Raw genomic sequence first — 26,227 nt, forward strand, 5'->3', positions numbered from 1 at the left:
TTTTTGGTGTGCTTTCACTAAATGATACTGTAGCGACTTAACTGTTGCGCCCAAATGCATGATGGGAAGTTGGGCGACCGTGACTGTCAGTGGTGGCTGCAAATGGTATACAGTACGTTCTGCGTTGTGTTCAATTAAGCGTGTTAAGAAAAAGATTGTCTCCTGTCATTCTTCCCCACGTCGTTCGCCACATTACTTATATATATAAAGAATTCATAAGTTAATAGGTTAGTTAAAAATGTATAAATTAGTTAAACATTTTGTTGTGGAAAGGTTTCATCTAAAAAAAACATGGGGAGTGAGACCACTCCCCGTCTAGCGAACGTGGATTTGTGCTTAGGGCAAAATTATCTTTCTCAATTAGTGATTTTTGACGCTGTCCTTTTTTTCCCCTTCATTCAAGCTTGTTTCTCACTCAGCGGCTGTGAAACCTCAGCGAAGTTGCTCACCCAGCTAAGCCTAGGCTAACATTCGTCTTGTTAAGTTTTAGTTAGTTTATATATTGAATTTGAAAGGAAAATGAATGTTTTGTTTTTGGCGAACTTTTTCATGGTGCTAACGTGTTGAACCTACTCACACGTGGGAAAATACAATTGTACAACGTTTTAAATGTATTCATTTTGTATATTTCACTTACCACGTTTTGAGAGCTCAATAAATTGAAGAAAGTACGCCTTGTGTTTGGAGTGTTTGTTTTAAGGTTCGCTGGCTGTTTAGCAGAATGGCATCACTGACACACACAACAACAAACAGGGGAATGGTAAACCCCATGTAACCGGCACATGCCTAGTCATGTCATAATTATGATGGTCTTATGACAGTCTTATGGCGCCACTTTCAAATAAAGTGTTACCAAATACTGTGACTAGCAATTAACGAAACAACTGGAAGAGTAACTGAAGAAATAATTTGCCCGGAACATGAATTTAGATTTTTATTGACATCTTTAGCGCTGCAATGCATGCTAGGAGGCATGTTGGATGACAAAAGTGTTGACAGCAAGGGTTGACCATCTCCACCAAGGGAGCTGTGATGGCCAAATAAAGCTTCTTGAAGCAATGAAGCTTTGCAACCAATCGGTTCAAAGCTTCATGGTGGTTCATTTGGTCTTTTGACAGTTGTATGATGCCGATGTCAAATAAAGTGTCATCATAATAGAGTGAGGACAACTGTGGCTTATAGTGCAGTGCAGCTTATCTCCTGGTATGAACAAATACTGTTTTCGTGTCAAATTTGGCAGTGGCGGCTCATAGTCAGGTGCGCGTTACAGTGCAAAAATTACTGTAATTATATATAGGTAAAACCTTTGTTGGCTAATGATGTCATTACGAAACACATTTCAGAGTTTGGGTTGATTAAGCAAGGTCTCCATTAGTTTGTTCTAAAGACATTCTGTCATTCTGAATAAATCCAAATGTCCTGTACAGACAGTCTTGTTCAAAAATAACTTCTCACATTGGAACGAGATATTTTGAACAGGTTTCTTGCCAACATAGCTGAAATGGCATCAAGAATGGCTGTATCTTCAGGGTGAGGCTACATTTTCGAGCGCACTCCTGCTAAAAGTCACACAACAGCTCAGCAGACCTAATATGCCTCGTTAATTAATTAAACACTGAGTCCTGATTAGGCTGCCCCATTACGCACTGCATTAAACAGCAGCTGGTGCATTATTTCCCCCCTTGTAAGGGCTGTCGTAATAAGGCGACATCATTAGCTAAATGACTGACTGGAGACCAATGAAATTTAAGATAATAGAACAAAATGAGTCAACATGAGGAGGCAGGTTGACTATAAACAAAATGAGGCAGTAGGTCAAGCTGCAGTAAAAGGCTCAAAATGCATAATGACAAAAAAAAAGAGAACCACAGTACATTCGGGGGCATCGATAATCAAGGATTCGGCCGCAGAATCCAAATTACCCTCAGGTTTCTGGACCCGGGGATTCGGGCCTTAAAACAGTCTTAGTTTTAGGTCTTGTAAGGGAACTTGAAAGGTGTTTCGTATTTAGTAGTTCAACACTTGCCTGTTTTGGGGTCCACGTCTGTCTGTAGGTGTGGTGGTGGGTTCCCAGGTGTGAAGTGCTCATTGCTGTAGGTGATCAGTGGTGTGAGAGGGTGCACGTGGTGTGGGTGCTGAACCACTGGAACCTTATTCGACTAGAAGAGAAATGACGAGAGAAAAAGAGTCCGGAGTTAATATTCAGTGGAAATGGATAATAGGAGCGTATCGTATTCTGGGTTTTCGAGGGGCGCCAAACCGCCGGGCCTCAGCGAAAACAGTGCGGTTTGTAATTAAAAACACTTCTGTGGTGTCACCCTGGAATTCAGAGAGTCTATGAGGCCTTGGGGGGTTGCCACGTCTCATTTGGGGCCTGATATGTGATGAAGCACTTTTAACCGCAGCGGCAACGCAAGTAATCGATCTTGTGCAAACGGCTGAAAATCAAGGCAGCACATTTAAATCCAGAGTCATTAGTGGCTTCGGTCAACACGCCACTGTTCCCCTCGCTCCCCCCTTGGGTCTGATTCTCGAGGGGTAGTAGGACTGTATCCTACTAAAAGGGTTAGGAGCTGAAAATCCATTTCTGCATTTTTGCCAAATTACTTCTTGCTATGTAATCTTCTCTTTGTGCGCCTAAGTGGCGCAGCCCACCCTCTCCCTTTTTTTTTTTCAATTACCCAAAGATTACAGCGGAGCTGCAGAGGGGCCCCCGATGTTCCGGGCCTGGGACTGTCCCCCCGGCCACCAGATAACCAGATTAGAGCGGTGCTCTAGATTAGCCTGGTGGCTTTCGCCTCTTTACCAACACATCCTTATTCTGCCCTTGGCAGCCAAAGAAGCAGCACTAATCAGGCTTATCATAACATGGATGATATGTTCAAGAGTGTGGGGGGAGTGCAGCGGCAATGGTGAGGCAATAAGGGGCTCTCTGCTTCTGTGCGTAGTCTGGTGTTCCCACTCTTATAACCTCCAATTAGTGTCTTAAATCTATGCATATATAAAAACAGCCATTTTGGTACATCTATGACTAATCTTACTAGGAAGGCACTCAATACATATTTTTATACTGGAGTGCCAAGTCAAATTTCGTTGTTGACAATGTTTTGCTGGCAATGACAATAAAATTCTAACCTAACCTAACCTAACCTAACATGGAAACCTAGGGTTGGTCCACCAAACTGACAATTTAGGTAATATTTGGAATTGGGTATGCAGGTAAAAATGCAAAGCAATCTCTCCCAAGACCTTTCTCTATAGCAGCAGTGGTGTGGAAGGTGGCCTGGGAGGTGGGTGGTTGTGGGGTGCGTTCCCCATTGCCATGGTCCCAATGAAAGATTAATGAACCCCCGCAGAACTCCAGGGAGGCAAGCGAGGCTCCTGGGACCTATTCACAGCCCTGAGCTGAAAAGGCTGTGGAGGAGTGGGGCTGAGCAGAGGAGGGAGTGTTCGGTTGGATTGGGGTGGTGTATATGTGCTTGTGTGTCTAGTTGGGGGGGAAGGAGGGTGAGGTGGAATGGGATTCGTTAGAAAGAAACACAAACCAAGGCACTCGCGATCTGATCTGCACATCCAGAATAGACGGATGATGGGGAGGAAAAAAACAGGATGATGACAGCTGCCGCATGCAGCTGACGAGTTCTGTCGCTCTTCCTCTCGTTCCGTCGTCCCCTCCACCCTCCTCCTCCTTCTCTCACCTCCTAACCTCCTCCTGCATGAATCCCTGCTCCTCCCTCGGGTAATGATGTGAAAGAATGTTGTCGATTCTTCATCTGTGCTCTGAAAAGCTTTACCGGCCATTTGAAGGAACTCTTTGTCCAGTCCTCAGCCATTGAGAGGACATTTTAAAATGCCCAAGACTGACCTTAAATGGAGGGGAAAGGGTGAGCGACGATTGGACTTAAATCGTGAACCCGCTTTTTGCATTTGGGATTTCCGAGAGTCGAGTATCAAAACGTGATGGATGGAAGACAAAGTACCTTTACTATGAATCATCAAGAATTTAAAAGCCCTCGAATTAATCTGTATCTTGTTGACCAGCTCGTGGTAACAAAGCTACTATGAATAAATCATCATTACAAGCAACAAACAGCAACACAAAAACCAGCAGTCCCTGCAGGAAAAAGTCTCGGCACCTGCTCCGAATCCTCGCACTCGACTGTCGGAAAGGCTAGCGCTCCTCTGTCGCACAACATAGATACAACAAAGCATCGAGAGACAAAAGCGGGCGACGTGGGAGGCTTCTCCACAAGGGCCAGGGTAAGAAGAAAGAGCGTTTCCTGCCCCGACACCCCCGCTGACTCTCATCCTTCGTCACCAGAGCAAACAAAAATAGCATCAGACAATAAAGACGTCCGAGCTTTTCAAGCCTCCGAAAGACACCTCGCATTCACAAGACCTTAAAAAAAAAAAAACAATTTGTCGTCAATGAATACACAGACCTCCTTCATTGTCCGTGACACGAAGGACGACTGCTTGCTGAGTAAGGCAACATACTTGAGTATAGGCGTGGGATTTGCCACCTCCGGTTATGCTACTGATACTGCCAGTGTTTCTTTTTATTTGATGCTTTACTCCTACTTCCAACTGTGGGGCTTATAATAAAAACAGGTTTTATTCACTTATTCTGCCACAGGGTTACCATGGACTATAGGTTGTGGCACCCTACAGTTCAGGTAGCAGACAACAGTCTATACAGTATGTGACAACGGCTTCCCTAAAATTCCAATGTACCAAGAAGTAACGGATGGGCAGCAACTAATCTACTTTTGGAAAGAGCAGTCACTAACTGTAAAAAGAGCCCCCGGGAAGTGGTCAAATCAATGTGATGCTTCAAGTCAGACCTCCAGTGAGAGAAAGGAGTGAGGGTGGGAGCGAGGGGGCACAGGAGGTAGCCCAAGGGCTGAGAAAGTGACAGCACGACAGAACGAAACAAAGACAGCGGGGCGGGGAGGTGAAAGCCGGACAGGAAAAAGCTGTTGGCCCTGCATTTCCGCCTGGCGGCACCTCGCAGGGGCCCTAAATGTGAAGGTGCCGACCTTATGGGCCCCCGGAGGGCCCGTCCTACGCTCGAGTGCCGTTGCCTTTCTTCTGCTTTGTGTCATGATATGATGACTTGTCACAACAGCTCGCAGGACACTAATGAGCTGCAAGTGAGGCCAGGGCAGGGACGAGGTTGAGGGATGACAGTGGCTTGATGGATTGGGGTCCTCTGGGGGCCTACGAATTCCGTTGCAGGCTGGCGGGGGGTAGCCCGTGGGGTTGACACCAGGCAGAAAAACAAAAGCACTTCACAAGGTGTCAGGAGCTTAATCATTCCAATTTGTCAAAAATCATATATGTCAGCCTTTGAATTTTGTTTATTATTTTTCCTTTGGGTAGAGGATGGGGCTTGGGTTCAAATCCTCATATTCAAGGAGACAATCTAAAAGGAATACTTAAAAGTTTAACGGCAACAGAATCTGAAATGTTGAGACAAATTAAAGGCTTATCAGAGGCTGGATCCGCTGGCATTCAGCGCTTATTAGCACTCACAAATCATATTTCTTGGTCAGCCTGAGATTGATCCGGAAGTGTTGATCTCTTTGCCGAGAAAGGATGCATCTCCGGGGGCACAGAAGGGGGGGTGCACCCCGAGATGTTTTATCAAACTTAATTATTCACTTTGCAGTCGTGACACGCCAACTTGCTTGATCAGAGTGCGGAACAAAAATATTATGTGGGCCAGAGCCTTTGCTCCCCCGTCCTCGTGCTGCCGCTCAGGTCGCTCGTCAGCGCTCATTTCCCTGCTTGCTGCGTCTTTGATAGTCGGCACATCAAATGGAATGACAGAGAGGACACGTTCTGATGTGTCACACATAAATAAAGCTGCGCGCAAGTAGCTTAAATATGAAGTGCTATTTGGTGGAAGTGTTGACAAATTGACTCTCGGGCACGCACGTGCGTTAAAGCTGCTTCCCCCCTAAACCCCGTCACCACCAACCATCCTCTCCGCTACTCTTTTCAACATAAACAGCCTCTTGAGCTCTCGTACCTGAGTTAAACGGGCGATATTGTGTCAAGAGCGCGAGCGAATTCTGCCTTTTGAAATGCAATCAGCCCCGCAGAATTTCACTTGAAAGGCTGGCAATCAAGAGTTTGAATTGGACGCCGACAAAAGAATATGTTAAGCTGTCAAGCTTATTGAATTTTTTTCTTTTCGTGGATAAGACATGAGATTGATTAAATACGGTTTTGTCGGGTAAACAAAACTGCTTTTGACTGGGAGAAAAAAAAAAACACTTGTGAAATGGATTATGATGGCTTTCTAAACGTAAAACACTTGGAATGTTTATATCAACCGGAAGCAGGTATCCTCGCACCCTGTCAAAAAAAAAAAAAAAAAGAAAAAAGGGGTGCCCAAAAAAAAGGGGAGCGGCCTACTCACCCAGTTGCTCAAATTGAGGTGCCATCCGCCCACCCTTTGGAAAAGTCCCGCGCCTAAAACTCCCGTCTCCTCCGACCCGGTCGGAGATCCATCCCGCGGGTACATTACTGACCCACCCGCCCCTCTCCGAGTGCCCTCCAGCGACACTTCTCCCACCCGTGCGCCCCTTTCTACGCCGTATAGAAGCTCCCTTTCGCCATGCCGTTAAGCCACATCTTTCCTCACTGCCTTCCCGCGCCGAGTGAAGCGTGCATGTGTGTGGGTGAACCTGTGTTCATTGTGCACTCTCTCTTTACACTCGCCCGTGGCTGACCATTGTTCCCCAAGGGTGTTAGTCATTTGAGCAGCTCTCCTGGAGGCTCCGAGGCCTACCGGTATCTCATCCCACCTCATCTATCACGCACTCTCCTTGCAAAAGTTTTGATACCAGTGACAAGAAGTGGGGACCAGGCGCGGGGGAATGACCTCAGGCAGAAATAGTAACAAAAACTAAAAAATCCATGTTTAAGTGTCTGATTGTGTGTGCGCACGTGTGTGTGTGGGGAGGGGGTTGTGCTGTGCCCCCAGGATGCCCACAGACCAACCGGCAACATAAAAGCGCTGCCAAAGATGGGTGAAAGACAGACTGAGCAAGAAAAAAAAAAAACGCAACATAGTCCACAAAAAGAGGGCGGTCCCCTTTTCAAATAGGAACCTTTAAATACATTTAAAAATATATATATTATAATAATTAAAGTCTAACATATATTTTGAGCAAATCACCAGGGCCCGATGGCTCTCAGGTGGAATTTTCAACAGCTTTCTCCAAAATTCAACACGGTCAAAACTTTCTCCATTGTTAGTGCTAAATGACAAGTTGAATTAGTGATTGCTGCTATTGAAAAATCATATTGAGCGAGGGGGCGCTCTTCTTTTTTTTTTTTCTTAATAATTGAATGAAAGAAAAACTGCATAAAAGCAAATCTAGAATGTTGAATCAAGTTTTTTCATCAACATATTCCTGAAAAAATATATATATATTTTTGGGGGGCAGGATAACATGAATTTTGTGCAAGTTTTAATACACAAATATATACTTTAATGACCTAACAGCTAACCCCCTAACAACACAACACCACCAAATTAAAAATTTATAGCATATATTATTTAAATGTGTGCACTGTATCTTTAAAGAAATACACACTGATTAAAGCTTATAAACACGCACTCAATTCTAACACATCAATTATTTAAATTCAAGGAGAAAACAGGGTATTTATATCTTTTATCTACCTTCTTTATGGAAGTATTCGTCAAAGCCTAAATTCCGTGAGCATATGCATCTTTAAAACTTTTCAAAATATGTTAATTCAAATGTAAATTTCTTAAAGCATCGCGCAAGGCCGCGTTGCAGCCAGGCCCGAAAAAAGACAAAACAAAGCCCAGGGAATGTCACGCACAATAGCGCGGGATGGCAGCTTTGGGGAGGGCGCGGGGGGCTCCCCGGCTTGACAAGTAAAAGAGCCCCACGACGAGGCGGCGGCTAATTGCCTGCCCTCCCCGTCCATTCAGCCGGGCCCGCCACGCTCCCGCCGCCTCCCTTTTGTCCCGAGTGCACTTTCTTGAGTAAACCAAAAGTGATGGACAGCTCGCCATCATGCCGCCACAATGGCAACAACAACAACAACAGAAAAAAAAAGAGGGTGGGAGGAGGAAATAGTTTTCATTACGATGAAAATGTTGCAAGAATTAAGTAGCGATGGTTACTATATTTAAATAATAAAGAAATATTGTCAAATATTATTTTCAAATAAAGAAACAACCGTTAGTGAACTTTCAAAATAGTTCGTATTTAAAACTATGTAGTAGTTCAATAATCACATTTGACTTAAAAAAATAAAATAAAATGTATACTAGGAAACTACAATAGTACAACAATAAGAAACAATCACAATCCCAAATTCCATTTGCTAAATTAATGGAATTATCAGCTTCATTCATTTCAATTCCATTCAAAAAGATCACAAACAAAAACAAAAGTGATATTTATCCAAATGCCTGTCAGGACAAAGCAATCAAACACTGCCTTTCATTAATCCAAATTGTCAATCTGTCACTTAGCAACATAAGTGTAATAAATTACCCAAACAGAGCCTGGAGAAACAGCCACAAATAAAACAAAATAAAATAAAGCCATGCAGGAATTCAATGGCATTTACACATTAAAAAACACAAGTGTAAAAAGTCTTACCATTTAAAAGAGCTGTATTAGGGATGCTGCTCGCTTCCTGGTTAAAACACGCATGCTGTCACTCGTGCTCGTGCACTCACTCCAAGCAGACTCCCACCACCATGTCAGCCACTAATCCACTGGGGGGCAGCACCTCATCTACGGCGGCCCCCCTCGCTAACGCCCCGATGGGTTAAGCCGATAAGACTGCGGCGGCCCCGAAGAGCGCCGAGCGGACGCCGGCCCTTCGGGGTCGCGCCGGTTGCCGCGGACAGCCGCGATCCGGCTCTCGTCGCGCCGTCCGCCCGGGACTCCCTGGCTCTCCCCCTCGTGCATCTTCATATCCACCCTCCCCTGAAATCGGCCCTTTTGTGTCCGCGTCTCTCGTCTTTGATAAATTGAAAAGAAAAAAGAAGAGAGGCTTTCACTCACCGGCTCGGCGGACATAAGGCGAGTGGAGTGTTGCGTCTTTTTAGGAGTTGCCCTAACTTGGCTAAACTCAAGCAGTGGGGTGTCTCTCCCGTCATGTCAGTAATCCCCCCCACCCAGGAAAAAAAAAAAAAAAAAAAAACTAGCCACGCTCCATTCAACGCCGGTCACACCACGTTAGACAAAATCGAGGGTGGAAAAAGCATTCCGAAGATTTTCTACGGGGGGGGAAAGTGGCGAAAAGAGCGAGCGTAAAGCTTCCAAGTCTGCTGAAAAAGTCGACGCCGACGACGACCGCGGTGGCTAAATGAGGAAAAGCCAGCAAAAAATAGAAAATGCAAAGCGGAGGAGCCGGCGGAGGAAATTCGCGGCCAAGTGGCGGCGGCGAGAGGAGGAAGCCCACTCTTAAAGCCGTGATCCGACCAGCCGCCACTCACCACCGCTGTGAGCCTTTCAACCGCCGCAGATAAAAAATGACTATTGATCTTCAAATGGTGATAATTGAAAAGATCAAAAAGATTAAACAAAAAGAAAAAAAGAAAGGGGAAGAAAAATCAAGAATGCGCCGACTTACCATGTTGTGCGTCCTCTGCTTTTTGTTGCCAGTTTTTTGGGGGGTTTTTGCGAATTAAAAAAGAAAGGATTTCGCATTGAAGGTGTCAAATTTTTTCCAGCCGTGCCTCTTGATCGTATTACTTCCGCGGTCCTGCTTTCCAATGCGTCTGAACTTTTTCCCTTTTCTCTTTTATTTTGTTTGTGCTACCTTGCCTTTTCCCCCCCTTCTTTTTTTTCCTTCTTCTTCTCCGCTTTAAGACTTTAAAAAGCCTCGCCGCCGCACGCGCACCCGCTCGCTAAAGCAGCACAAATTATCTCGCCACCTTGCGCAGCGCTCTGATGCTTTTGGCCGCCAACTTTGCGAGGCCCTTTTACGACTGCATCAAAATTAGCATTGTCAAAGCGGTTAATGAATATTAATATTGTATTTGTCATTGGAGCTGGCCCATTGCTGAACTCCGAGTCATCCATCAGGGACAAGATTAAGCACACAATTATTTCTGACTGACAGGGACCAAATCTGGAAGATTTTTTTTTTCTTTCCCTTCTTCCCCCCCTCCGACAATTTAAAGAAAAAGACACAACATCGTCTTTAAGGTGCCTCCCACGAGACCGGGCGAGATTAATATACTTTTAATGAAGCGAGATTCCGTACTTACTCGGGCTGGGTGCGGAAAGTTAAAAAAAAAAGAAAAAAAGAATATACTTGAAATCTTGTATTTTATTGTTTTGATGCGCGATACGGGATTTAGTCATCTCTTCGTTGCGGACAATGATGGATTTTTGCCACGAGCGCCGCTTCGATTCATCATGAAACATTTATTAAGAAAACGTCGGACCCCCGGCGTTTGCCGTCTCCCTCGGCGGAGCGCTGCCGGGCCGACCGCCGCGGACCACACAGGCGGCTCCCGACTGCATCCGGGAGGCAGAGAGGGAGGGAAAAAAAGCCGCATCAAACGTGTCACCGTGGCATTTTTATAAGTAATTATGTCGTTCCGAGGCAGGGGAAAATTAGGAGGATTCCCATATTGATAATATGATTGATATTTTGCCCCATTTTACCACTATTTTACTCCTTTCCTAACCTATATTTTGCTCCTTTTCTCACCCTATTTTTTTTCCCTATCATTTTGAGGACTGTTTTTGACATCTTTCCTATCATTATTTATCATGAGAGCAAATAAACCCATGTGATTAAAATCTGGGGGGAAAATCCACAAATTACAACTGATTATTTTAAACCACTTTATAACAATTTCATGCACTTTTCTTACCAATTGAGATTTTATAGAACACAAATACCTGCCAAAAATGATCGCTTCTATTATATGAATCTGTTTTTATGGCCTTTTTCATCATCGTACATGCATAAAACTAAACAACATTACAAAAAAAAAAAAAAAAACTATCAATAAAAAAATATATATTATTCCCAATATGAGAATGTGATTTTTTTCCACTTTCTGTACCATGAATAGAATTTTTAAAATGAAATAAAGCAGATCTGGGGCAGAAACGGCCGCCGCCCCGTGAATCGGCGGGTCGGTCCGCTCGACCAAGCGGCCGGCCGACTGACCGACCACCCTGCAGGCTGCCCTAATACCATTAGCAACCCTTAGATGAACACATTAAATTGGCTTTTGTTCTCCAGGTGCAGATCCGGCACACAGATGGTGATTTTTTTTTTCTCTTCTTAAGTCGATAGAGAGTGCGGAGGAAAGTTTGCTAATTCTAGACGTCGGAAAGCCGTCGGGTATTTTTTTTCAACGCGTTTACTTTAAAATAATTTCTTGATTTAATCATTCATTTTTAATCCAAACATTTAGATATTCCAGATGTAGCATTCAAATTATGTATGTGTGTTTAGTAAATTTGTGTGAAAAAAATTAAGCAGGGCAAATTAAGCAGAAAAGCCTGATTTTAAAATAAAAAAAATCTCTTCAAAAATGTAAAAAAATGCCTCCATAAATTAATAGAATTGTTTGAAATATATACAAAAATACAGTCGGTGAGTTCCATTAATTAGTTATTTAAACTACAATGCCTGACCCCAGAAACATTGAAGAGAAAATTCAAATTCTTTACATATGAAAGCTTTATGTGGTCCTTTAAAAAATTTTAAATATTGTATCATAAATGATACATTGAGTATCACATGCTGTTTTAATGGTAAAAAAAAATAACTAAAGTGAGATGAAACACAATAAGGTTTTTTTTATAAATAAAGTTTTTTACTATGCAAAAATGTAATGAGGTTCAGAAATGCTATCAAATTTGATACATTTAGAAATATAGGGTTAATGAAGTACAAATATAACCAATTTTTCTAATTTCCCATTAATCTTATGAAAACAAAGCTGATTCAAAGAGGTTTCAAAAAGATAATTTCGTCAAAAATAAATCAAATCTGGTAATTCACATTAAAACATCATTTAAATGCTAAAGATACCATCATTTTCGATGACGGACGTCGCTATCAAACGCCGACATCACAGAGATATCGTTTTTTGTGCTCGGTTAAAGTCCCAATAAATGTTATCTATTTTCAAGGATGCTTCTAAAAAAGAATCCAAGGGCTCACAAATGACGTTTTAATTGCGGAGCAGATTAATACGGCCGCCTAAAAATGGCTCCGGAGATGTAAAGGGGAGGGCGAGCGAGCTATAGAGAGGAAGAGAGAGAGAGGGAGAAAAAGAGGCCCAGCGTGATCACATCGGCGCTGGTATCAAATTAACGCGGCGACTTTGAAACTTATTGATCTGCTATTAAGACACTCGTGAAGTTGATGAAGTGAGTGCTGTAGGTGACTCGGCCCACTTCAAAGCGGCCGCGGCGAGCCACATAAAACAAGCCGAGCTTTGATCAGGAGAGCGAGGCCTTCACAGGACGAAGGAGTGAGGAGAAAGAAAAAAAAAACACTCTTACCCAAATTGTACCCTGATTCGGCACCGGGTCATACTCCGAGTTGACCCGGTTTGCAATTTTTAAGACTAATTTTTCAGGATAATATATAACATCCTTGAAAATTGGGATATTTCAATAACAGGTTTTCATCAAGAATCGCATTTTAAAAGTATAAAACACCCCACGACAATATTTCAATTTTTCCCTTCCCGCTCGCAAAGTGCTTTTGTACAGTGCTTTCCGATTCAAATGACAAACAGAATGGGAAAAAGCAACACGACTATCGGCATTAACATTCCGGGCCCGATAAGGAGCGAGGATGGAGGAGTCTTCACGGCAAATGCGGCGTGTAATAAGGCGCACAATGAGAGAGACAAAGCAAGAGCGCGAAGGAGATAGCGCCACTATTGTGTGCTGGATACAACCCACCCCCGCCGCCACCCGCTCCGCTTAAGGCACACAACATTAAATGCGGCGCGCTGCCAATCACACCTGCACTTTCTTTTTATTGTTATTACCACTGGGTGGAGGTAGTAAGTTAACGTTTTCACGCTGGCGTCGCTGACGCGGAAGCTTCAAACTTAAAACGCTAAGAGAAAAGTGATGTGATTGTTTTGGTAGGGATAAAAGAAGGTACTTTTTACGCATTCGCCGCCATTAACGGCACTAGACGTCCGATCCATTTTGAATAGTCGGTTGCCAACCCTCCCATTCAAAATGGATTGGACGTCTTTGGCAGTGGTTCCAAACCTTTTTTTTAGGGACCCATACTTTTACCATTGTTAAGCTTCGGCAAACCATGTACTTTCCTCTGTATTTTACTCATACGCGGAGATTAAGGGGGGACCGGGAGTGCATGTAATTGACTTACCTATAAGTACATGAATTTAAAATTAAGACTTTGCCGGTAAAATGTTGTCTATAAAAGTTGTAAAGCAATAAAACAAACAACAAAAATGAATGAAATGAACAATAAAATTATCTTTCTAATGGGTCAAAATTATTTTTCAAACACATCAAGTGACTAGCACCTGAGAGACGGCCATTTGCTTTACTTAGCCAAAACCACAAACCACCTGAGGACAGATTCTGGCTGAAATAGTCAAAAAGGATGCGGCGTCTACTTTTCCATTAGGTTATACAGAAAAAATGTGCATTTACACACGCATGCACGCACACACACAGCTGGGATGCCAGTATGCACAAGGCTGGGCTAAGCTACTATCCAAGAATATACCTTGTAAGTTATTTTTATTGCTAACACTGTGTTCCGGGGTCATCAACATGTTTTTCCCCCTGCCACAAAAGTCAAACTCCGCCTATGATTTTACCATATTGTCTGCTTATATAATAAAGGGTTACTATACTTGTAAAACACACGTTTCTTCACAAACAACATACTAGTACAGTGGTACCTCTACATACGAAGTTAATTCTCTCCAGGACCTTGTTTGTACGTCGAAATGGTCGTATGTCGAGCAGCATTTTCCCATAAGAATACATTATAATCCCATTAATTCGTTCCACAGCCCGAAAACCTACACTTAATCCTTAATAAATGCTGCTGGTACTATTGCAAAAAGCAATTACACATAACAAAACAAATAAATTATGAATAAAAACAATAATAATAATAATAATAAAAAACATTTTTCCAGAATGTTGCTGCGGTCTGAACTGTCAAGTCCCTCAAATCCGAATTCATGCAGCAATTACGTCAGCAAAGAACGAGAGAGACAGGGCGCTACAGTAGCAGTGCAGCTGTATATTAGCGTTAGCGCCTAGCTTGAACGCGGCTTTTGGGGAAGGGCCACGCTTGACAACAGTCATAAAAAAACAAAATGGATTGATGATAAGCCTGAGGTTTTCTCCCTGCTGAGTAATATTTCAAGATTGCTTACACGGCCGAGAGACGGCGCAAACTGTCCGTAAGTGTGTGTGTCATGTTATCATTCCATATAAACTTTAAATAAGAGACTAAACAAGGATTATCTATGTCTGTTATTTGTGTCTTCTTTCTGGAAATTAAAATATGATCACCCTTGAATGATGTAGAGCCAGCATGTGTGGTCATTGTTTTGATACTCCAGCGCATGCGGGTCAGTTTGCTCAGTGCATTTCGGACAGTGAATTAGTGCACATGCGTGATACTTTAACAGGCTCAATGGACAAAGGCAGTCTGAACGGGCACGTCAAAAAAAAAAAAAAGATATGACAAATCGGAATTCTGCATTAAGACCTTTGGTATGAAACTAGCCCAGGGTTCACCAAATCCGGACCTCGGAGCCACTTTACCTGTCGTGTTTTCCATGTCTCCCTCCTCCAACACACCTGGATCAAATAATCAGGATCATTACCAGGCTTCTGGAGAGGTTGCTGATGACATAATCATTTGATTCAGGTGTGTTGGGGGAGAGAGACGTGGAAAATGCAACAGGATAGATGGCATCGAGGTCCAGATTCGGTGAACCCTGACCTAGCCTAAATGTACCGAAAATAGTAGAAGAAGAGGAGCCGTAGCGACTTCCGTGTCAACAAAACTTTGCTCCGTCCATTTGCCATTTCTACTTTAAACTAGGGCTGCAACTAACGATGATTTTCACAATCGATTAATCGGACGATTAATTAAACGATAAATTGGTTAATCGGATAAATGTCACTTCTATCAATTACCTTCACAATTTACCTTTAAGTTGTTTTTGGCATGTTGTCAGTAGCAATCAAGACAAAATGGATATACGGATAATCAAATTTGTTGGCAACTTATCAATCGATTAAACTGATTAGTTGTTGCAGCTTTATTAAGAAGCTAGTTTAGACAGTAAGATGTCAAAAAATTGTTACATATATATATATGTAAGTTATATATTTTTAAAATTTCAAGAATTTAGACAAGTTGAAGAAGGTCCTAAACGATTAATCGGTTGTCAAACTGGTTGTCGATTAATTTGCCAGTGGATTAGTTTACTTTAAATGCTAGCATTATTTCACGCGTTGTTCCCGTTTTCCTGCAGTCCGATCTTTCAACAATTGTAAGATCATTTAATATATCTAGCGACGTGTTCATCTCGGATACGGATCGCATCGAGGACATACCCTATTATTGACCAAATAAGGAAGAGTTATTGAAGTTACTTTTGTACCATTAATTTGGAAAAACTGTTGTCATTTACACTTCATCGGTTGATTGACAAAAGACTGACAGATTAATCAATGACTAAAATGAGTTGCTGCTGGTTGTATAGATGTTGCTGATTGACACTTTTTACAAATACCAAAATAAAAAAGATATTTAAATATAAATGTCTTTAAGTTGATTCCCAATCAAATTCAAGACTTTGCACATCTTTGGAATCCCGAACAAATAAACAATCTGAAGCATTTCTTGTCCCGTCCACTGAGCTTCTAAGTTGACATAAATATTAACAACGACATTAATCACCGACAAGAAGACGCTTCCGAGTGCACGTGCGCGTGCGGAAGCTAAGCTGCGTGGCTTTAATTAAGAGGCCTAAAACAGATGACAGTTAAACATTTAAAGCACGCTTATCTTACGCCCCCCTTTCCCTGGTTTTGCCGGGCGTCGGAATTAGGAGCGCGGCGGGCCCGCGTGTCGCGACAAGTCAGCAAAGCGACAAAACAGCCGTTTGCTGACAATTGTGTTGACGTTCGGTGACTTCCTCGCGTGTTTGATGGAGCTAGAAAGAGGTTTGTGAGGTGGGGGTGTTCAGCGATAAATCAAATGCGGATTGGCGTAAACAGCTGGGGAAGAAATGACAGCTTCACTTAATTATGTATATATGAATTTAAGCAGTGGTGGGGGGGCGATTGCAATTAAAAAACAGATATAAAAGCTAGTTTCTGTCTTTTATCCCACCTGACAAAGACTTTATTCCCTTTTCCTCAATGATCCCAAGCGCGAATCAGGCGCTGATGCATATTGCCTAGAGTCAATGTCAAATCCCAGTACAATAAGAAAAAATTAAATAAATAAAAAATAGAGACGGAACAATGCCAACGGCACATACATCACTAAGCCCCCCTCGCCGCCTCCACTTCGCAATAATCATCATCCCAGCTTGTAATGTGACTCAATTCAAGCACCAGGACAACAAAAACATGACATTTACATACATAAAGGCATTAGAAGGAGGTTAAAGAAATTGAATATGAAGTGGTGGGAGAGGGCGAGATAAATAAGACATGAAAATATATACAGTATATACCTGCCACTCCGCCCACACAGGGGTGTGCAAACTTTTGTACTTAAGGATCTAATTTAATCTATAAATCCGATTGATGAGCCAGGTCATTCTAAGTTAAGTTTACTTTTTTTTTTATTTTTTTTTTTTACTTTTGTTAATAATATTGATAACTCGTCGAGTAAAAGAACCCAATTGCTTAATTCAATAATTTAAATAAATTGGCTGCCAATAATTTTTTATTTTTTTTGCATTTTGTTTTTTTTTTAATTTTAGCCTATAAATGTATTCAAATGTATTGACAATTTGAAAATAACTAAATTTAAATATAAGGCAGAATACACAGACAAGACTAAAAAAGCAGTTTCTGCTCTTGTACCCCTCTTTAAAATTAACTGCTGTATTTTAAGCCAAAAGAACTGTTTGTGTTTGAAAGAGTAAAATGTCTAGATGCTGCCATAGCAGTTTAATGGCGCATTAAGCCCCCGACCTATTTTTAATTTGTCAGTTTTATCCTGGAGACCCCCGTTTACAGACACCACGCAACCGCTTTTGTTTCAACGCAATACATTTATTATTCGAAATGTTTAGTGTCTATTTTTTGTTTAGAATCAATAATTGATGAGTAATATTTAGTTAAAAAAAGACTTTATAAAATTATTCACTCGCATATTTTAAACTTTTAAACAAATTACGTCACATTGAAAAAAAAAATAGTATCTGTAAATAGGTCTGGATACCTACCTCATAACTATCGCTTACCGTATTTTTCGGACTATAAGTCGCACCAGCCAGAAAATGCCCAACGAAGAGGAAAAAAACATAAGTCGCACTGGAGTATAAGTCGCATTTTTGCGGGAAATTTACTTGATAAAATCCAACACATAGTACAGATATGTCATCTTGAAAGGCAATTTAAAGAAAAATACATTATAGAACAACATGCTTAATAAGTGTACAGCATGATAATGCTACATGATGCATGAACAACGAAATGCGAACGTGGCCAGTATGTTAACATAACATAGCTATTGAGAGTTATTCAGATAACTATAGCGTAAAGAAAGCGCTAACAAGTTTACCAAACCATCAGTGTCACTCCAAAACACCAAAATAGCACGTGAAATGATATAATAATGTATTAATAATTTCACACATAAGTCGCTCCTGAGTATAAGTCACACCCCCAGTCAAACTATGAAAAAAGCTGCGACTTATGGTCCGAAAAATACGTTTTTTTGTTTTGTTTTTGTTTTTGTTACTGTCACATTTTCCCTGATATTTTAAATGATAAATAATCAATCCAAACAAAGAAAAATTGAAAAAAAATCTTTAAAAGGGTAAGTATTTGAAAAAGAAAACCACTCCTTGTTATCTGCGATTTCTGTATTGCGACCCTTGTTATATTACCGCGTTTCACCCGTAAAATCGACCAAAAGTCCGGCTGTAGCCATTCACAGCTGTGTTTTGACACTCTGTGAGACATGCTACACTGAGTTTTTGGATCGTAACAAGGTAAGTACGCGATAATATCTCGTTCAAATCATGGTGTCTTAAATTACGCTCTCACCTCGAGTTACGGTTTAGGGTTTTGAATTTTTTTTTTCTTCAAATGCCCTCCTGTTCAAAATTTTTCTTCCCCCAGAAAATTGAGATTTTAAGCTTTCCAATGATGTATCACACATGCATTTAGGATAATTTTGAAATTTAGCCAAATAGGAGGTCTCAGAGCAAAACTAAGTTATCTGAGTCACTGATCACTCATTTATGCAACAAAAGTATTAATCAAAGCCATTTTAGTATTTACTTGAATAAGTCATTTCACAAATTTCTATTTCTCTGTTAACAATCTGCGAATTATTTTACGTAATATATTAAAAGTTTAAAACAAGAACATATTTGAAATTCAAATTTTATTTTTCCTCCTTCTTAAATTTCATTATAATCAAATCTACTAGTACTTCAAGTTCTATGTAGCACAAATTGACTTAAATGTTTTTTAATTTAATTTTGAATAAATATACATAAACACTTATTCAATTTACCCTTGGGGGAAAAAAACGAAAAATTCTGTTGATACACAAAAACTGCAGTAAACAAAATAACAGTGTACTACTGAATTTTTTACACTGTCGGCTGTTAAAAAATACCTATATATAAATACATATATCCCAAGAATATATAAAAAGAAACGTAAGCCAATTAGTGAGGCGAAATGGAAGAGCGGGCTTCTACTTGTGCCGCTTCGGCTTCTACCGCTGCCGCCGCTTACTCTTTGGAGTGCGGCGGGCCTCGCGGCGAAGCTGTCATGTCGGTGGGATTGATCAACAGTCCCCGCCATTTCTAATGGCGTGTTGTCATGAAGAAACTGCAGCCATAGGGAGTCACCTGCCTCCGTCCTTCCCCTCCCATGTACAAATGTATGCGATAACAAAGCTAGCGTACCTATTCTGCACCCTCACATACTCTATTTTTTATCCTCCTACTCCCAGGCGATCTACCTCATCTCGTCGCTGAAGGTGGAAGAAATGTGCCATCTTGGATTTTTTTTTGCACACGACGCACAAACCAGCTATGGCTACACAAAGGCAGCTAAAAACACACAATGCATGTTGTGTAACAGAAAAATGTACAGTAGAAGGAACGGCTAAATTTATAACAACAATTGAGCCATAGATGAACCCAAAAATAAATTTGAAAATGAACACGTGTATCAACATCAACACAATCGAGTCGTAAACAGTTTTTATGCAACAGGAAGATGAAATGTTTTGCTACAACAATAGAAACCACGTGTATAAATAGACTAGCAAGAACATACATGTTCTATACAGCAGCACAATATAGCTATAAATAAACTAGCTAAACAGGAAGAGAAACTTCATATCGACTGCAACAAAAAGGGTATATTTTGATAGTACAATAATACAAGTTAACACGTTTATTTTCAGCTTTTTGCCGAGCAACCTCTCGGCAACAAAGTCAAACAAAAGTTAGGGCGAACTTGCAAGTTCAAGGTAGCGCGAAGGCTACTCTGAGTGCGCGTCACGTACAGTTAACCTTTTTATCAGGCACGCCTGTGGTCTCATCAGTCGATGAAATTCTTCGCCGGCGGCCGGCGTCGGCTTAACCGAGGGGACACGGACCAATAGGAAAATATTTCATTGTGTTCGCATTTCAAATGGCGAATGGAGGGGGCGCCGTCGGTGGGGGGAGACCGATCGTTGCCAGCGGAATTAATTGCCTATTCCGAGAATAATGTCCCTTATCCGCGATCCTCGAAGGGCTCAACGTGAGCACAGGCTACTTTTTTTTTTTAGCTTCAAAAAGAAGAGCACCTCGGGGGGGTCATGCCCCTTTTAGGCCCCCGAAAAATGCACTGAACCGAAATAATCTATACGACAATTGCATAAATTTTAGTAATACTTCAAGGACGGGTAAACTCTTTTTGAAACTATGACAAACAACATTTTTTATACGGAATATTTGCATTTATTTTCATTAAACATCTCACGTTGGCATGTCTTGCTAGCCGGCTGAACATGCTAAATGGCTCAAGATGGTGCAACACTGGTGGTGCTTCTATCCTTTTATTCGGGGGGATTTGAGCTCAGGCTCTGTTACACATTGGCCAAACATATGCGCTGACCCAGACTTTTATCAGTGAATTTTTTTGTTTGCCTGATTCTAAGCTTACCCTTTATGAAGCGCTACAGCTTTTCAGACTCAATACGGCATTAAAAACGCGCATTGTTCCGACGCTAAGACGGGGGGGGGGGGGGGAACAAACAAAAAAACATTCGTCTACAAAGGAAAAAAAGAAACATTTTATATCTTTTTTGTTTACGAGTGAAATTCTTCATCCGATAGTGTCAATTTCACTCCCCGCCAGATGGACGGGGCAAACTCCACGTCGCCCCCACCCCTCAACCATTACGCACTTCCCCTCCGTTCATTGCGGATTCAGCCCGACGGAGTCAATCTTATTAACTTCCACGCCGGTTCACACATGACATTTGCTTCAATTTTTCTCTCGCCGACATCAAAAACATCAATTAGCAGCTGGAAAATGGGAAAGCGCGAATGACGGACGCCGATAACGCCGGCTCATTTGAAGCGGGAGGCTAAATCTATTCTCGAGGTTTGAATGTGCTCATTACGATTGCCTGTTTTCAAAGAGGACCTCCAAATAGCAAAGAAATTAAATTTATCTTGTCGAAATGGCCAGGAATTGTTTTTTTCCCCTCCCTTTCTATTTTTTTCTTAATCCGACGTCTATCTCGCCGCCTCAGCGCGGCGACGCTTTGTGTCAAAGCTGCATTCTCTTTTTTTAAAATTATTATTTCTCATTAGAACTGATCACAACTCCTGACAGAAGTTGAAACCCAACACCGCCGCCCTGCGCGCGACCCATCGAGATAATTCTAAAGGCGGTCGGACGTCTCTTCAGACGGGGGAAAATTATGCGGTAAAGTAGCCTAAATGTGACCTAGCGAAACGGCTAAAAATCATAAATGCCATTATCACATTAAAAGAATATAATTAAGATGTTTTGTTTTGATTTTTTTTGTTTGTTTTTTTTTTTACGTATATGAACGTGTCGATCTCATCTGGTAAACAGAATGTATTTGCACAATGGTAAAAAAAAAAAAAAAAAAAAAAGCTAATCTATTTAATATGCCTTTTTTTAACTTATCTGAACTTTTTTTTTGTTTGTTTTAAATTTTTTAAATTAAATTAAATTAATTAAATTAAAAAAAAAAAAATTAAATTAAATCTGAGTGTTTTACATTAATTTCAGTCAGTTTTTTATTTCATCATTTTAAATTAACTAAACCTTGCAATATTTGACTGAATAAAATACAAATTCAACATTTGAAAAATTAAAATGTCCTGCTTCATTTCAATAATAGAACATATTTAATTCTGCATAAAAAGACCTTCCATTTAATTTGATCTACTGCTTCACGGCACCATTGATCGGTGGCTGCGTCTTTCGTGAAATTATGAAATCAGAAGCCGACAGCCTTCCGCGGCGTAACTCAATAAAGCCGTAACCTTTAAGCAAAAAGGCTATTTTTGGTGAACAAATCCATCTATTGTCAGACGCTTCCTTATGCTTGAGTTACATCTCCGAGGGGCCCGAACAAAAGCAACTTTAGCGGCGGAGGGAAGACGCTCCTAATGCGAAGGGGGGCCTTTGCGTATCGCGTTCCTCCGGACCATTGATTCCTGATCTTTTGACATTATTTAGATGCTTTTTATTTTCTTCGCCGTCTTGTTCTTTGCGTGACACGAAAGACAGCGAACGTCCAAACAAGCCACGCGGGGGAGTATCTACTATCTGTCAAAAGAGCGGGCTTTTTCCCGGTATTAAGCGCCCCGATGCTGGGACGCGGTGCCGAGAATCAGCGGGATGAAAATATCACTCTTTATAATGGAGGCTAATCAGATTTCGGGCTACTGTTTGCCTTCTGGCTGAAGACAAGACAATAGTCTGGTAACCAATACACTCAGCAGGACAAAAGGCCAAAGAAAATATTTTCACAAACACAAATGCCATGCTACACTCATCTTGAAAATTCACATAAGCCAGGTTGAACAATTTGAGGTGCACTGAAATGCCTTTTTTGTGTGTGTTTTTGCAAGGTTATTTTCATTACAACACTGCCATTGTATGTGTGAATCTTAGCTGATTAGCAGTTGACCCCTATATGAACTCTAAATGTGTGTCAATTTTTTGCCGCAATTTTTTTTCTTAACATTTTACACCAAACATAAACTTAAAAAATATTTAGCTCTTCAACTACTAATAAAATTAGGAAAATTCAAATTCAGCAATGGCTTAGTTGTTCTTCAAAAACATGTACCGTATTTTTCGGAGTATAAATTGAACCAGCCAAAGAATCCACAATGAAGGAGAAAAAAAAAAAAAGTTGCATTGGAACATTGGTAGGGGTTCGATGAAAGTTAAAAAACACAGAGCCCTATTTTAAGCGCCGACTAAATTTAGGCAAACTGGCGTTTTGGACTGGTTTGCCCTCAATTTATAGGCTCTATTCCATTTCTTTCAACTGCTAAGCAATCCTTCTAATGGGAGGAGAAATCAGTTTGCTTAGTGGAAGGTAGACTTACACTCGGTATGACGAAATATACCAGACCTACAGACAGTGTGAACTGCGTAGATAATTTAAAAATATATATTAGAGCTTTCAAACGATTAAAATTTTTAGTCGAGTTAATTACAGCATAAAAACTAATTAATTGCAATTCAAACCATCTATAAAATATGCCATATTTTTCTGTAAATTATTGTTGGAATGGAAAGATAAGACACAAGATGGATATATACATTCAACATACGATATATAAGTACTGTATTTGTTTATTATAACAATAAATCAACAAGATTGCATTAACATTTTTAACATTCTGTTAAAGCAATCCATGGATAGAAAGACTTGTAGTTCTTAAAAGATAAATGTTAGAACAAGTTATAGAAATTTTATATTAAAACCCCTCTTAATGTTTTCGTTTTAATAAAATTTGTAAAATTTTCAATCAAAAAATAAACTAGTAACCCGCCATTGTTGATGTCAATAATTACACAATGCTCATGGGTATTTAAGCCCATAAAATAAGTCGCACCCAAGCGCCAGCAGCGGGCGACAAAACTCCAAAAAACACAAGTAACAAGTTGGCATTGCACTGTGATGTCATTTTAATCTGTTTGAGCGGGGCATGTGCGTTAATTGTGTCAAATATTTTAACGTGATTAATTGAAAAAAAATTAATTACCGCCCGTTAACACGATAATTTTGACAGCCGTAATATATATATATATATATGTATATATTTGCGTCATTTTACGTCATGAAAATAGTATGTGATGCAAGGATGCCACAATAAAATGAGAATATAGACATGGAAACAGAAGGAACTGTGTGAAATAAAATGAGTTTCATTTCATTTGCCAACATGAAAATCAACAGCAAAAGGCACAATTATTTGTAGTAAATTACAATCATTTTTGGACTATAAGCCACTAATTGTTACCAAATACCATAACTCACAATTAATGAAACAACTGGAACAGTAACTGAAGAAATATTTAGCACAGAACTTGAGTTTTGATTGTCATTTACATCTGTAGCGCTGCAATGTATACTAGGAGGCATGTTGGACGATAACAGTGTTGCCAGCAGGTGGCAGCAGAGGTTGACTGTCACGCTCAAGGGAGCAGTGATGGTCAAATGAAGCTTCTTGAAGCAATGAAGCTTTGCAGCCAATGGTTCAAAGATTCATGGTGGTTCATTTGGTCTTATGACAGTCGTACGATGCCGCTGTCACATCAAGTGTCACCGGTTAATATCTTTTGGTGTAAATATCCCATTATACAGTGAGGACAGCTGCGGCTTAAAGTCCATTGCGGCTTATCTATGAACAAATGACGTTTTCGCACCAAATTTGGTGGGTGGAGGCTTAGACAGTAGTCAGATGTGCCTTATAGTGCGAAAATTAGGCTAGAAATCTGGAAGACATTTGAACAGGAATTAACTTAGATGTTAGCCTGCTAAGTTTTAAATTTGTAAAAAAAAAAAAAAAAAAAACTTTAAAAAAAAAAAGACTTTATTATGAAATTCCAAAGGGTTCGGTAAATGCACCTGTGAAACTCGTGGGGTTCGGTACCTTGAGTAAGGTTAAGAACCACTGCATTTGAGTATGGGTCGGATTTAATATTTTAATTGATCCAAAACCAAGAATAAACCTTATACTATAATAATGGTAAAACATAGAATAACAGGCCTCTTAACGTAATATATCGCCAGTTTTTTCGGCTAATTATCGCCTAAAAAACACAACAACTGAGTAGGGGAAAAAAACCACAACTCGCACTTGAGTATATGTCACAGACCCAGTCAAACTATGAAAAAAGTACGACTTATATTCCAGAAAAAACGGTAATTCCTGAAAATGTATAGTGAAATTCATCTTACATAGATTTTAATAAAGCAACAAAACAATAAATTTACTTGAACTGCATTAATTAAAAAACTTTTAAACAGGTTCTTCAAAAAGTTTAGCTTTATCTAAATACATTTGATAATATTCCATCTCAAAAATGTTTTAAATTTGATTTATATTCAATCTGCGATTCTTTTAGGGACCACTAAATTCAGCCCACGTTACCATTGTGTGTTTTAAGATTACACCACTTCCGAAACGGCCAAATAGTGCCCTTGTATTTGTAATTACATGACCAAACAAAAAAAAAAACGGGCTATTTGACAAGCGTGCACAGTGTCTGAGCAAACAAAAGCTTTGCTCACATTGGCAGGAAAAAGCCTCTTCAGGCTATTAACCCGTAAACAGGCTTAATATCAAAATTACAAACAAACAAAAAGGCAGGAATGTGCAATTATTACTGCCTAGTCCCGAGGTTATGACTAAATGATGCAAATGGACACTTTACATTCGGACCAATTAGCTTCCCCCTAGCTACACATTTTTTTTTTAAAGTCAACTTTTTACGCACGCCCGCAGATGTTGACAAATTTCTCGACCTTGGTCGGAGGGCCGACTTTGAGATGCCGTAGTCTTAACAGCCCAGATTACTCAGCCCTATCATATTATAACATACCTTTCCAAATGACTTTTAAGAGTTTAGACAAATTTGTGCTTTCATGTGTTAGCGAACGAGTCATCGCTCGGGGGCTTTGAAAAGCGATTTTTAATGAGCTGAGGTGAGGTTAATTGGCCCGAGTGATGTTCTTCTTCCCTGTGAAATGAAGTCCATTTCCTGGACGTGTTAAATAAACAAATACTTCAGCCCAATTTTAACTTCTTGCAGGGAGAGTAAGGGCCGTTTCACACGAGTGACGATGCTTGCCATTAGGAAGTACATGATGTGGATCCCGGGTGACTAAGCGACCTTGTAATCAAGTGCAAATGCGTGGACGTACGACCGGCTGTTCAATGGTCCTAGCGGTGTAATTACGGAGCGACCGATTCAATCCGTCTTCATTGCCGCCAGTGACGCCCCACCTATTGATGGATCGTTATCATTAGAAAGTGACAAAGCCCTAAACAAGTGAGGCGTGCGGAGAAAAGTGCGTGTGGTCAATGGGAACAATTGCCACAATGCTATTTTATATTGCTAAAGGACAGGGAATTGCCATTTCTGAGATTCTTTTCAGTTTAAAAGCCACATTAGGAACCTAAAATCAATGTGCGTAACATGATTGAACACATCGTTTTTCTAAAAAATTTTTAATTAGTGCAAACTGGAACATTTTCAAAGTATCGGAATCGGCAAAAAAATATCGGACATGCCTTTTTTTTAATATATATATATTTATTAAATAAATCGTTTTCTAATTGTATTTAACCTTATAGACATAATATGTTACACTCATCCAGAGTCTTTAGTTTAGGCTTAAGGTAGGGTTATCAAATTTATCCAGTTAACGTCAGTAATTAATTAAAAAAATTTTTTTATCA

General features: G+C 40.5%; 1 protein-coding gene across 28 annotated transcripts in view; it reads right to left on the reverse strand.

Annotated features, from left to right (window-relative positions):
* Positions 1-26,227, reverse strand: part of tcf7l2 (transcription factor 7 like 2) — a 186,843-nt gene that overhangs the window by 44,145 nt on the left and 116,471 nt on the right. For all 28 annotated transcript variants that reach the window (XM_057825847.1, XM_057825830.1, XM_057825846.1 and 25 more), the window contains one exon: positions 2,027-2,159. In XM_057825847.1, coding sequence (XP_057681830.1) covers positions 2,027-2,159 — 133 coding nt within the window. The remainder of the gene's footprint in view (positions 1-2,026; positions 2,160-26,227) is intronic.

The sequence above is a fragment of the Corythoichthys intestinalis genome, chromosome 21 (genome assembly GCF_030265065.1).
Source record: "Corythoichthys intestinalis isolate RoL2023-P3 chromosome 21, ASM3026506v1, whole genome shotgun sequence".
Lineage (NCBI taxonomy): Eukaryota > Metazoa > Chordata > Actinopteri > Syngnathiformes > Syngnathidae > Corythoichthys > Corythoichthys intestinalis.